The following is a 13,770-nucleotide window of genomic DNA, read 5'->3' as shown; positions in this document are numbered from 1 at the left end:
GGTGCGGACTCTAGAAAAATGCCCATGTGTCCCCCAGAGAGCATGATTTGAAAGTCCAGGTGTTGGCCATTCTGCGGTGGGTCACCAGGGCAGAGGGGGCAACACCTTCCCAGGGTCATACAGCAGGTGTCATTAATCCAGGAGCTTCCCTACTAAGGGCGTGCCCCCTACATTGGGCCTTGGATCGTCCCCACCTGCCAGATAGGGCCGTCTTGAGAGCCTGTTCTCAAACACCAGGTATTTCTGGAACTTGAAGCAGGAACGTTCCACCTTGGTGATTTCTGCCACTTCTAAATACCAACCAAACTATCAATCATTTTCCTTAAATTGACACGTCTTTTTACTGAAATAATCCTATTTAAAACTTTCCATCACGCTCATCAATAGAAAACCGGGAGCATCTGCCTTAAATAGAAGGGAGAAGTGAAAACCAAATCCACAGGTTATGAAATAGAAAATGCTTCTCCCTGTACCTATATCTGGTACCCGACCACTTCTCTCCACCCCACCATTGCCACGCGGGGCTGGGCCACCAGCCTCCTTACCACTCCCCCTGCTTCTACCTCTGCCCCTGACAATCTCTTCTCCACCTGCAGCCAGAGAGATTCAGCCAGAACCTACATCAGATCATGCCGCCCCTCTGCTCAGAACCTTCCAGTAGCTCCATGGTCCTTAACGTGGGCACAGGCCCTATAGGGCCTGGCTGACCTCATTGCCCACCCCTCTTTCTCATTCACTCTCTTCCAGCCCCATCAGCTTCCTCATTGTTCTTCAAACACACCAGCCACAGTTCCACCCCAGGGCCTTTGCACTCGCTGTTTCCCCTGCCTGGAACCCTCCTCCCCAGAAGTCCCCTTGACTCGCTCCCTTACCTCCTTCAGGTCTTCACCTCAGTTCTCAGGGGCATCTCCCTGACCACCACCCCTCCACACAGCCCATCTCCTGTACCAGCTTTATATATTGGTCCACACTCACTACTACCTGAACTACCTGGCTCAGTATGTCTCTTACTTTTCTGCTTTGTTTTTTGTCTGTCTCCTGCTCTACCCTCCAAACAGACTGAGATCTATGAGGGTAGAAATGAATCTATCCAGACGGGGCTGCATCCTCAGAGCCTGACACACCAGTGGGCACACAGCAGGCACTCAAACATCTGTCGACTGAACAAAGGCAGCAGCACTGTGTCACGTGCCTGCAGAAGGAGCCCAAAGCACGGGGAATCGGGATGGCTCGGGCCCCCAGCAACACCTCTAGGACTCGGGCAACTCCTCAACCTGAGAGGAAGGTCACTAGACACCCCACCCGGGGGGACACTCACTCTTTGGCCTTGGTGGCTACCAGGAGACGCAGCGGGCGGCGGGAACAGAAGGACTGGCTGACGATGGACTCCACCTCTGCGAAGGGCCGCAGGAACACCAGGTCCTCGTTGACGGAGTAGATCTTCCTCCCCACCTGCAGGCCGGCCATCTGGGCGGGGGTGGGGCGGGAGACAAGCACACCAGGTAACTGGCCCCTCCCCTCCCTTCTCCTCCTCACTAAGGAGCCTTGAATGCACTCAGGCAGCACAGAGCCGGCACCAGGCACCAAGCACAACCAGCGGGAGCCCCCCAGGGCGGCCCCGCTCCCCTCTGTGGTAAGCAGTTAGGGCGCTGGGGAGACCCGTTCTGGCCAACGAGCCATGGAGGGAGGCCTACAGGGGGCGCTAACGGGAAAGACGCTTTTCCCCTGAGGAGGAGCTGTCAGTGCTTCCCGCCCAGCCGTGTGAGGACACAAGGCATGGACCTGGGGCAGCCACCTTGTGACCACGAGGGCTTGGCCAGGAAAGTCAAAGAGACATCGACCCCGAACCAAGACACAACCACCTCCTTCTCACTGCTTATGTTATTAGAAAAATGAAGCCCCGCGGTTCCTGCCACCGAGGCCAGCATGTGGCTACTCGCAGCCGTACACATAGCTAATCGCTACGAGGAAGCAACCAGAGCACCTGGACAAAGCGGCAGGTGCCTCTCTCCCACCCACCTGCACACCCCCTGGGAACAGCTGAGAGGACCCGGGGCTGAATCCTTGGCTGTCCTGCTCCAGACCTTGTATCCATGTCACAGTAACCCCGGATATTTGTTCCATAATCCGAGCGGATTCAGACCCTCGGGTCGTTTTCATGCACCACCCCGTACGGCCAGCAGGGGGAGCCGGTGGCACATGCTGGGAGGGCAGCCCCAAGCCGTGGGTTCTGCAGACAAGACTGCCCCACCCTCGTTTTCCCCACCAGGGCAATGAACAAGGAGGGACCACTGACATCCCAGGGCTTTCTGAGCCGGCCTGCCTCGAGAAACGAGGAGAGATGCCCCACTTTCCCATCCGCACCCAGCCCGAGCCAGGGCGGCCCCTCTGAGCGGCCTCACCTCCGCCAGCGAGCCCCTCTGGACCGACTTCACCACCACGGCCTTGTTCTTCTCCTCGATGTCGAAGCCATAGTCGTCCTCCTGGGGCAGGATCTGAGGGTCCGAGGCAGGAGAGATGATGAGGCAGGGAGGGGGGCCTGGAGCCAACCCCACCTTGGCCCCCATGGTGAGAACCGTGATCCTGCCAGCTCTTCGTGCCCCAGATCTACTCAGGGTACAGACTGGGGGGTGGGGTGCGGCAGGATGGTGCCAGGACGCAGAAGATGCTCAATACGTATCTGTCACGTGAAGACCCGCCACTGGGCTCGTGCTTCAGCCTGCTGCTGACCACACGTATTAGGTTACTTTTCATTGCCTGTCTCCCCTTCCTCTCCCCAACCTGAGGACAGAGCCTCCTTATTTATGCACCACTGTCTCCCCATCTGCTGGCATACAGTAGGTGCTCAATAACAACTTACTGACTTAATGAATAAAATAGATCCAAAGGTATCCGGCCACCAAGAACTTGGGGACAGGAAGGGGGTTTAGGGAGGAGCCGTCCCTCCCCATCACAGGATGACAGGCAGGTTGGTGGGTTCGGGGGGGGTCAGTGGTGGTGGGGATACAGGGAAATGCATTTATTCGTTCAATAGATATGTGCTGAGCTGCTGCCTGTTATATGGGCCAGGTACTTTACTGTTCCAGAAACAGCACTGAACAAGACAGACGGTTCCTGCCCTCGTGCAGCTGACTATCTACTGGGGGAGACAGACTACAAACAAAGAACTATAGAATGTGGTGCAGGGAGTGTATGTAGTTTGAATTAACAAATGACTTAAAGGGACAGGAAGTGGTGTGGCAGTGGGGCCAGAGAAGGTGATATCTGAGCTGAGACCTGAATAAAGTGAGGAACAGAAGTTTATAAAGGGTGGAGAAAAGTGCTTCAGGCGGAGGGCACAGCATGTGCAAAGGCCCTGAGTCAGGCTCCAAAGTACTGGAGGATAAGAAAGAAGATCAGGGTGGCTGGAGTGGCTGGGGTGGGTGGGACGAAGAAGGGGAGAGCACAGGAGATGAAGCCGGAGAGGCATGACGAGTCTTGAAGGCCATGGTGAGAGACTGGATTTATCCTAAGTGTGACTGGGAGTACTGGAGGGCTTCGTTGTGCAATAAATGGGAATTGGAACAGCAGCCCCCGTAAGTACTATAGGAAAGAAGTTAATGGAGCTGCCTTCCCATCAGGTGGACCTCGGCCTCAACTCTGGCAATGACAAGAGACCTAACCTCTCCAAGCCTCTCTCCCAGTTGCCTGCTGTGGGCCAGGCCTTAAGATGGGGGCCGCTGCTCACCAGGGGGAGAGAAACAGCATTTGGTGGGCTAGGCTAGTGAAACATCTGCACAGGCTGGTAAATATTCTACCTTAACTGCAAGGCTATTTACAGCAACTCAACAAGGACAGGGTGACAGCCCAGAAGACACAAGGTTTTCATGTGCAGGAGGAGTCCTGCAGGACTCAGGAGGCCATCCTCCCTGCACAAGGCTAGGCTGGGGTGTGGGGCAGACAAGAGGAGATGGGAAGGAAAAGAAAAGGAGCCCAGCGAGCCCAATCTCATCTGTCAAGAGGGTAGTCTGTCCAGTAAAGCAACCTGGCCTCTGGGCAGCGTTGCCAGCCACTGCCTAGAATCCCCCATACTCTTGGGTACTCCAAGTTGACCTCAACTTCTCCAGCCATAACCTGAAGGTTGCCCAGTTCCCGGGCCTGCAGGCGGGTCTGGGAAGGAAGAGGCAGCGGCACAGCTCTGCTCCTACCAGCAGGCGCTTGGCCAGAATGTTCTCCACCAACTTGAAGTCGCTGCGAAGCTGTTTGTTCTTGCTGCTGGTTCCCTCCATCTCCTCGTCTGCGTGGAAACGGAAGTACTGGGACTCATCCTTGAACTCGCTCTTCTCCAGCACTGTGAACCCACAGACATGCAAGCGCAAGGTCAGGCTCACACGGGAAGTTTTCAGGAGCATATGCCAACTGGCAGCCACGGGCCGGAACCAGCCCCTGGACAAGTTTGGTTTGGCCAGCACGGTGCTCTATTAAGTAAAATCCTGTGCCAATACTAACACATTAGGATATTCGACATAAAAGCCTGGCTTTCTGACTTCCCTTGAAAAAGCTGAACTCGCCCCACTGCTATAAAGGCATATTACAAAGCCATGGTAACAAAACCTGTGTGGAACCACAGCAGAAGCAGATTAAAAGCCAGCGGAAGAGAACAGCAATCACGGAAGAGGACACTGTGTTTATGGGAACTCAGCGTCTGATGGATGCTGAACGATCACGTGGAGTGTTCCACAGATGGTACAGGGAAAACTGACTCACGGGAAAAGAAAAAATAAAACCGGATCCCTACCTCATACCATATGTAACAATAAACTCCTTTTGGATTAAACACCTACATAGGAACAGAACAGCTAAAGCTCACCAAACAAGAATGCAGGAGAATATCTCTGTCCTAGAGCAGAAAAGGAGCTCATATACGAGACCCCCCAGAAAGCACTATGATAAAATTAAGGACTTCTTCCATTCAGTAGGAAGGCCATAGGCAGGCCGCAGATTCAAAACTAACTGTACTGTCTAAAACCAACAAAGAATAAATACCTAGAACATATAGGAAATTCCAACAAATCAACGAGAGAAAGCTGGGAAACTCATCGATAAAAGGGCAAAGGACATGAATGAGCAACTAACATATGGGAAAATCTAAGTGGGCAGCAGTTGTATGAACTCACCCTCACTGACAATCAGAAAGAGACCACAGTGAAACCCTTTAGACCAGGGACTAACACACGCAGTCCCTGTGGGCCAAGTGTGGCCCACTCCTGCCTTTTAGAAATAGTTTTATTGGGACACAGCCACACCCATTTATTGACATATTGTCTGGGGATGCTTTGGGGCCACAATGACAGAATTAAATAATTGCAAGAGACTGTATGGTCCACAAAATCTAAAATATTTACTATCTGGGCCTTTACAGAAAAAGTCTTCTGACCTCTGTTCTAAGACAAGTCTCAGGAAAATGAATAAAAAGAACCAGTAACAATCAGCATGTGATGTGGTCCCTGTGGATTACAATTTAACTAAATACCTTCTCGTGCAGGGCACGCCGGGGATACAGGCTTAAGTTCACTTACTCCGCAGACAAAGAAGGACCTGCTGCACCCCTTTTAAAGACAGGAAGACTGAAGCCCAGAGGAGCTAAATAAACTGCCCAAGGTCACAGAGCCCAGGCTCCTCCTCTTCACCATACTGCCCAGCCTGGCCTGATAGATGGGGGCGAGGACAAATTAAATAAAGGGGAGAAATCGAGGCAATCGTCTGAAGTCAGCAGGTCCCCGAAAGAAGGACAAGCAGCTGCCTTAGCTTTGCGATGTCCCCGCCGTCCCTGAAGACCTTTGGTGACATGGAAAGCATCAGGAGCCCTTCCTTCCTGTCTCCTTCCTTTCCCGGGACAGCTCGCTGTTTGTGAGCACCGTTCTCAGGCCACCTCTATTACCTCCTTGGAGACAACAGACACACAGATTGCTGCTTTCCCCAGAGCTGGGAGCCAGGACCCAGGAGGCCGGCTGGCTTCCCCTCCACTGTAAACACGAGGCTAAAAGACTCAGGGAGTGGGAAGAGGAAGCACCGTGTTGTGTCTCGTGTCTCGGCTGAAATATGTGGGGAAACATCTGGAATCCCGGAGTCAGGGAGCTCAGCCAGGTGAGAGCCAACCACTCCCAACTTCCAGTGGAGGCCACTGGCCAGGCTTCATGAGACGGGCACAGATCCACGTTCAAATCCCTGCCCGGCCCCTCCCAACTTCTGAGCCTCAGGTTCCTCATCTGTGGGGATAATAACAGCACCAACTTCCCGGGGTGGCTGCGAGGATTAAATGGTGAGCCTCAGTTTCCCTGTATGTGCCCAAGGCACTGGACCGCTGGCCTCTGGGTCCCTCCCCGGAGACACCTCAGAGCCCCGGGAGCTCGGGTCGGACACCACGGGAGGCGCCCCACGGGCCCCGCCCCGCGCCCCACCCTGCACCCTAACCTGCATTCCGCAGCGGCCACAACCCTAGGACCTGGCCCTTTCCTCTTTCAGCCTATTTTTGAGTTCGTGGCAGGAACAAGGGAGCAAGGACCGCGCCCTGCAATTTCTCTCCCTGAGCGACCCTGAGGGTGTTGCTGTTGCCTGGGATCACCCCCACCACAGTGTCCTCAGCTAGCCGCCTTCCCAAAATAGTAGCTGGGGTGGACCCCTAATTACTCTCACCCACAAATGAGAGGCTCTGCCCAGCTGACGGGAGGGGGGGGGATGGAGCTGCGAGGGCCCCCGCAGGGAACAGAGCGGCTTTCGGGAATGACCGAGGCTGCCGGGCTCCCGACCTGCCCCAGAGTGAGTCCCAACCCCACAGAGCCGTGGCCACGCTGAGCTCAGACGGGAAGGGAAAGATGGGGAAACTGAGGCCGGGGAGGAGCAGGGCTTTGCCGGCAGTCCGCCGAGTCAGGCCCAAAACCGGGCCTGCCGGCTACGAGGCAGGGGGCAAATCCGATGACCTGTCACCCCAGGGGCGCCTCTCTCTCCCTGCTGAAGGGAGAGGAAATCCAGCAGCTAGACCAGGGGTAGAAAACTTGTTTTGCTAAATGAAGTTTTACTGGCTCAGAGCCACACCCACTTGCTTACACATCCCCCTGCAGCTGCTTTCAGGCTACAGGGGCAGAGCTGGGCTGTGACAGAGACCGCGTGGCCTCCAAGGATGAAGATATTTACTGTCTGACCCTCTGCAGACAGAGTCTGCCAACCCCTGAGCTGGAGCACAGAGCAGACGCTGGGAGGAGGAAGGGCCAGAAGCCTTCCCAAGTCTCAGGCCTCCGCTGCCACCACGTGCATCCAGGCAGTGTGGTCCCTCCTCTGGACTATGACAGCCGCCTTCTCCCTGGCCTCCCTGCTTCCGCCCCCACCCTCACAGACACTCTCCGCAGGCAGCCAGAGGGGACCTGCAGAAGCCCAGCCAGGCACATCCTTCCCCTGCTCAGAAGCCTCCAGGACGCCCAGCTCACTAGAGTAAGAGCCAAAGTCCTCCTCACACACTCACAAGAGTCCAGAAAATGTACTTATTTACTGTCGTGTGATGCGCACACGCGCACACGCGCTTACGGGCACACGAGGGCAAGACTTGCATCCAGCGTGCTCACCCCAGTCCCCAGAGCCTAGCACAGTGCCTGCACGCAGGAGGCGGCCTCTGGAAGACAGCAGGATGAGCAAAGACGGAGGGGAGGGGTGGAATCAGCCACGCAGGGACAGAGCAGCTCCAGGGAGAAAAGCGAATCTGAGCTGGTCCAGGGGGTGAGGAAAGAGAGGAGCCATCCTAGCAGGTGGCCAGGTGACCTCGCTGGGGAGGCACGAATTGAGCAGAAACACCGAAGAAGTGAGCGGGTGAGGCAGGGAGGGAGGGACACCCGGGCGAGAGACACTGCAAGTGACAAGGCCCTGGGGAGTGTTCTGGAAACAGGAGAAAGGCTCCTCAGCGGAGGTTCAAAGTCCACTCGTCCCAAAAGGGTGGGAGCCTCAGGGCTCCCCAAGGGCCACAAGGACAGGCCACAGAGCTCAGTGGTCGACATGTGGCCTGCGACGCCAGCCTGCCTGGGTTCAAATCCCAGCCCCTCCTTGTCAGGTGACCTTGAGCAAGTGTCCCAGCTGCCTGAGCTTCCATTCCTCGTTTACAGACGGGGATGACATTCATACCAACATCAAAGGATCGATCACCCCAAGGACGAAACTCATTACTACATGCAGAGTTCTTAGGAGGAGGCCGGCACGCAGAGTATCACTTCTGTGTTAACTGAAAATGGTGTCAATGGAACCATTTTCTCCCTCCCTCTCCCCAGCTTCCTGCCCCAGGACCATCTCGGACCGTCCGCCTCTCTCCCTCTTAGGTGCTTCTCCCTGTGTGGGGAGGAGTGAGGCATCTGAGGGGCGAGGCCCCGCCTGGCCTCCTTTCTCTCATGCTCACAACCCGCCCGTCCTCTGTCCCCACGGACCCCTCTCCTCTCCTCTCCTCTCCTCCCCGGATGCCCGTGGGCCAGGTCCGCGTCGTCCACCCTCACTGCCCACCCTGGGAGGCCACATCCCATGAGGGAGGAAGGGCTTAGGAAGTCCATGGATTTGACCTCACATCCGGTCTGTGTTTTGCAGCCAATCTTTACCAGCCACCTTGGTCCCCACTGGCCACCTGAAGTGATGTCCCCATCAGTGAAGAACGGGGCGGGTGGGGTGGGGAAGGGCAGCACAGGCCCACTCGGCATCCAGCCCGGGCTCACCCACGGGCACGCTGGGCAGCCGCCAGCCCACCACTTGCTCTCTCTGGGCCTCAGTTTCCCCCCGCCATAAAATGCACCAGGGACCAGGGTCCCTGCCAGCTCTTCTGTTCCAGGACAGGACCCCCACCCCACCCCGGGGAGGCTGGGCTGAAGGGGAAGGGGCGGATTACCGTGGTGCATGAAGCCATTGTTACACAGGCCCACACCAAGCGCCACCGCCTCCTCGCGTGTCTGGCAATCGCCCTGGAACAGAACAAGAAGCAGAGGGTGTTAGGTGGACCCGCTGAGCCAAGGGGCTGAGCCAGGCTGGGAAAAAGCCCACCACCACCGGGAATGGAGACTCCGCGAGGGCAGGGATGTGTGTCTGTCTTGTTTCCTGTGGTATCCCCCAACCGTGTCTGTGACTGTTATTAATAAACACCAAACAAGAGAAGCATTTGATTGCATGTTAATTATTTACATGTGAGAAATGCATGGTGCGCCATAAACACCACAAACGAGAAAGGGCGATTTTATGTGGCAGACACTGCTGGCTGTCCAGCAACAACCCTCCCCGGCCCCATCCCGCCCTAGTACTGAAACCCTCACTCTTACAGACAGCAATTCATCTACCTAGACAACCACAGATCCCAGCCTCCTTTACAGCTAGAGGTGGCCAATGAGATACAAGCAGAAACCACTGATAGGGAGCTCTGGCAAAACACTCTTTGTCCCCGGTCCTTCCTTTCTCTTCCTCCTGCCTGAAACAAAGGTGCGATGGCTGGAGCTCCTGCAGTCACCCTAGAGCACAATGTGACCTCAAAAATAGAAACATACTAAGGATGGCAGAGCAAAAAGAAAGAGCAGGGGTGGTCTTCAAAGATATCATGAGATTGTACTAGCAACTCTGGGCCACCAACCTCCGGGCTTCTCTCATACCAGAGAAAAATAAACCCCTAATTTGTTTCAGCCTCTGTAGTTGGCTCTCTGATACTAGAAATCAAGTTCAACTCCTAACTGACCTGGCTGCTCCCTGAGCAGAGGAACCCAAGGTCAGGGAACAGCTGGTGCCGATTCTCCCCGAGAGTGTGCCCTGGAGACGGTGCCCCTCCGCGCCTGCTCCCGAGAAGCTGGGAGTCTCCTGGTGCCAGCTCCTCCTAGGACCTGGCTCCTGGGTCTCCCCCTGACTCTGTGGGTGCTCTGTGGACTTCTCAATAAGTCACCTTCTCTTTTTTACTTTCCTTAAGTTAGCCAGATACTGTTTCTGTTTCTTGCAACCCAAATCATCTCAGTATATCCAGGCAAAGTATGTGAGTTGTGTGTGTACGTAGGGGAAGTGACAGGCCAAGGAAACAGCACGGACAGAGGTCCAGAGGTGGACAAAGCTTAGAGTACAGAAAATAACATGGCCGGCGAAAGCAGGGTGAGTGAGAAGGTCGGCTCTAAGGAAAAGGCCTTTGATCTATTGTGTTCCCTGCTGAATCCTAAGTGCTTAGAACAGAGCCTGGCATGCAGTAGGTGCTCAGTACATACTTGCTGATTGAATAACGACATTGTTAGCAGGGACTAACTCAGGCATTAGTCTGTAGCCAGGTCAATGAGCTTCGCTCCGCTCAGCCAGCCTCTCGTTTAAAATACTGCCCAAGTGAGAAGTTATTCCAAGAGGCACTGGCCCGACAGAGCCAGGCCAGAGGCCTCCACTGTTGGTGTATCCCCCCAGGCCCCTGCCAGCAGCGGAGGGGCCCGGGAGGGAATTCCTCAGCTACAGCAGAAATGAATTCAGAGCTGCAGGCCCCAGCCTGCCAAGGCCCCAGAGCAGAGCCTGGGGGAGCCACTGGCCTCAGCTGCTCTAGCTGCCCCAGGCTGACTCAGAGATGACAAATCTGTCCTGCGGGACCGCGGGCCAGTGGCTGGAGAGCCAGCACACTCACAGCCCCGCCAGCAGGGCGGCCATCCATGCAAGAGGCCACATCCGGAGCAGCCGCCCCCAGCTGTGAGGGGCCCAGGAGGCGGGCAGGCCCAGCCCTGCAGCCCAGGGGGCCCGGGCAGGCGTCTGGAGCCCACCTAGCTTTCCGAAGCTCTCACAACCTGGGCTCCCAGCCCATCCCAGCCCGTCCCGGCCTCTCTTCTCTCCAAAGGGCCCTGGGGTGACCCATGGGGTGGCTCCCAAAGTGAGAACAGCACAGGGATTCTCTGGTCAAGAGTGAAATATGCCAACGCGGGATGTGTCCACCGCCTGAAAAGCAAGCCCCCACCCCACATGCTGCCAGCCGTGGGGAAGCCGGAAGTCATCCAGTCCCCATTTCCTCCCCTCCCAGAGGAAGGCACAGGCACACACAGCCCTGTGCAGTCAACTTCCGCAGCACACTTCCCCTCCATTCCCCACTCGCCCACCAGCCCCCCTCACCGCGGGCTCCATCCACGAGGGCCTCCTTGCTGCTCCTTCCACACACGACATGAGACCCCACCTCAGGGCCTTTGCACCTACTCCTTCCTCCCCCTGGAATGCCCTGCCCTGGCTTTTCAGGTCTCAGTGCCCATGTCAGCTCCTCCTAACTACCTAGATGGTCAACCCAGAGGCAATCGCTCTTATTAACCCCATTTGACAGATGAAGAAATTGAGGCACAGACAGGCTTGGCACTTGCCCAAGTTTACAGCATGAGAGTGGAATCCTTTTACAGCCGGACCTTCCCTCCAAGTTACAAATAGGGAAACTGAGGCTCCAGGAGGGGAGGAGAGTTACCCAGCGTTACGGCCAGGGCTCCTGCCCTGTCCTTGTTTATCCTTTGTTGCCTCTGCTAGTGCCTTGAGCCGCCGGCCTGGCCCTTTGCCCGCTCACCCACCCCAGCCTTGCTGCCCCACCCCAGATGCTAGAAACCCCGCCGCCGTCAGCACTGCCATCTGCCTGAGCATGGAGGTCAGCGTAGCGGGCGCTCAGGGCACACTTCTGTGGAGCCAGAACAGGAGCCGGCAGATAGGAGCCGTCCCGCACCTGGCTCCTGGCCTGTCCCTGCTCTCTCCTGCCCCAGCCCACTGATCCCCGACCTCCTTTTGATGGCCACAGCCTAGGGCATCCTGGAGTCCAGGCAGCACAGACCAAAAAACCATGAGCAAAGAGGTGAGGAGAGCAAACCCTGGAGCTGGATCTCCCGGGTTCAAACCCCTGTTTGGCCAACCGTGACCGTGGGGAATTCCTTAACCTCTCTGACTTTCATTTCCTCATTTGTACTTTTTATCCCCAGATTTGCCCTTGACTTTCCAAGGCCTCTGCCACCTCTCAGTGGTATTCCCCACTCAGACTCCACAGTACAAGCTATAATCAATACAGAGGATTATTATTACAATTTCTATTATTATTGAGTACCAAGGCGTCATGAAGGCCCCCCACCACACACAATCTTATAGGAGTACCTCGTTTCTGTGTATCCTGAGGCAAGTTACATAATCTGAGCCTCAGTTTCCTCATCAGTACGATGGGGACAACAACTGTTTTCTGAAGATTAAATGAGATAATACACACAGAAGATCAGAAGTGATACAGTACATAGCTTGTCAATCAAATGATTAATACCCTCCTTATCCTCTGAGCTAAAAGAACTCTCGTTCATCTGAGTAGTTTGTAGGGAGCCCTTCCCCCAGCCTCAAGGGATGAATTCTGAGGAATTCTAAGGCACTCTCAGCAATCCTTATTGTTTCCCCCAGGGAGTGGTTTAGGGGTACATGAGGGACCCACCTGGCCATGAGACCTAAGGGGAAGACCACTGGGCAAGGGAGGGGACTGGGGGAAGTTTCCTCTCCTAATAAACATAGTGAGAAAGCTCTTTCCAACTGCCCCTGCTGCCTGCCTTTGGCCATAGGTCTACATAGATGTGATACCTGGAGCTGTGGCAGCTGTCTTATGACAATGAGGCAGCTGGCAAGATGGCAGAACAAAAAGATGGAAAGAGCATGGGTATAAATGGCATTGTTGAGCTCTAGGACCATGAACTCTGGACGCCTAGTTATATGAGCAAAAAATGTCTTTACTGTATAATTTAGATTTCCTATTGTATGAGAGAAAAATGTCTTGACTGTGTAAGTCAGGTTTCCTACTATGTGCGGCCAAAAGTATTTCTAGCTGATCTAAGGGGTTTCAATCAACATTTTGTTTCAAGGAGCAGAATGACCTAGAGTTAGAAATGAACATGTGTTCAAAGCAAAATAACCCTGCTGAACTACACAATTATATGTTTTCTTCTTGACTTGCCTGCTAAAGTGCAGGTGGGGATGACTCTTGAAATCAAGACCTGCTGTAAGCAGTCTTCAAGGCCACATCCTCATCACCAACCTCTCCCCCACAGAGAGACCCACACGCACACCGTCCCCCCCTTTCCCTGACCCGGAGCCAGATGCCAGCTGTCGTTCGGTCAATCGCATGGAAGCCATCCTATGTCAACTCCAATTAGCTTCCCTGTGTCCCCAGACCAGGCCAAGCCATGCGAGGCCTGCTGAAGTGGACAGAGGGTCAGCTGCAACCTTCACTCCACCGTCCGTCCCCTGCCTCCACTGTGACTGTATGCTGGGAGATGGCGGCAGGGGGCGGGGAGGGGGGTCCTCTGGACCAACTGACAATGACTCGGGCTACTCCACGGGGCCTTCGGCCAGGATCACAGCTAATCTGACAGCATGGGCCACAAGCAGGCCCCTGCCGTGCCCAACACCGATCATAAAGAGAAACCAACAGAGGCCGCTGCTCTGGCTGGTTCTCCTCCTTGCCGGGGTGCTCCAGGGCGCACTCTTGAGCCTCCCAGCTCAGCCAAGGGCCTTGCAGTCATTCAGGACTCCTGTGTCTCTCACCACTGCCGCCCGCTCCGTCCATTCAACAGCAGGCTCTGTTAGGTCTCCCTTCAAAGAATCCCAGACCTGACCACTCTTGTTCCCTCCCCCGCGGCCACCCGGTTCTCAGCCACCACGCTCCCCACCTGCAGCTCTGAAGCCGCCTCCTCACTGGTCCCCCGACAGCCCGAGCACCTTATCCCACCGAAGTCAGCTGCTGTCCCACCTGTGCTCAGACCCCTGCAGTGGCCC

General features: G+C 55.5%; 1 protein-coding gene across 1 annotated transcript in view; it reads right to left on the bottom strand.

Moving 5' to 3' along the window:
• The window catches only part of PREX1 (phosphatidylinositol-3,4,5-trisphosphate dependent Rac exchange factor 1), a 197,702-nt gene that overhangs the window by 31,938 nt on the left and 151,994 nt on the right, over positions 1–13,770 (bottom strand). The window contains exons 15-18 of the mRNA XM_060030665.1: positions 8,894–8,966; positions 4,188–4,330; positions 2,403–2,495; positions 1,319–1,467 (exon numbers count right to left, since the gene is read on the bottom strand). Of these exons, the coding sequence (XP_059886648.1) occupies positions 1,319–1,467; positions 2,403–2,495; positions 4,188–4,330; positions 8,894–8,966 (458 nt within the window). The remainder of the gene's footprint in view (positions 1–1,318; positions 1,468–2,402; positions 2,496–4,187; positions 4,331–8,893; positions 8,967–13,770) is intronic.

Source organism: Delphinus delphis, chromosome 15 (assembly GCF_949987515.2).
Source record: "Delphinus delphis chromosome 15, mDelDel1.2, whole genome shotgun sequence".
NCBI lineage: Eukaryota > Metazoa > Chordata > Mammalia > Artiodactyla > Delphinidae > Delphinus > Delphinus delphis.
Note: the sequence above shows the minus strand (reverse complement) of the source record. Positions and strands in the feature narration are given on the sequence as shown.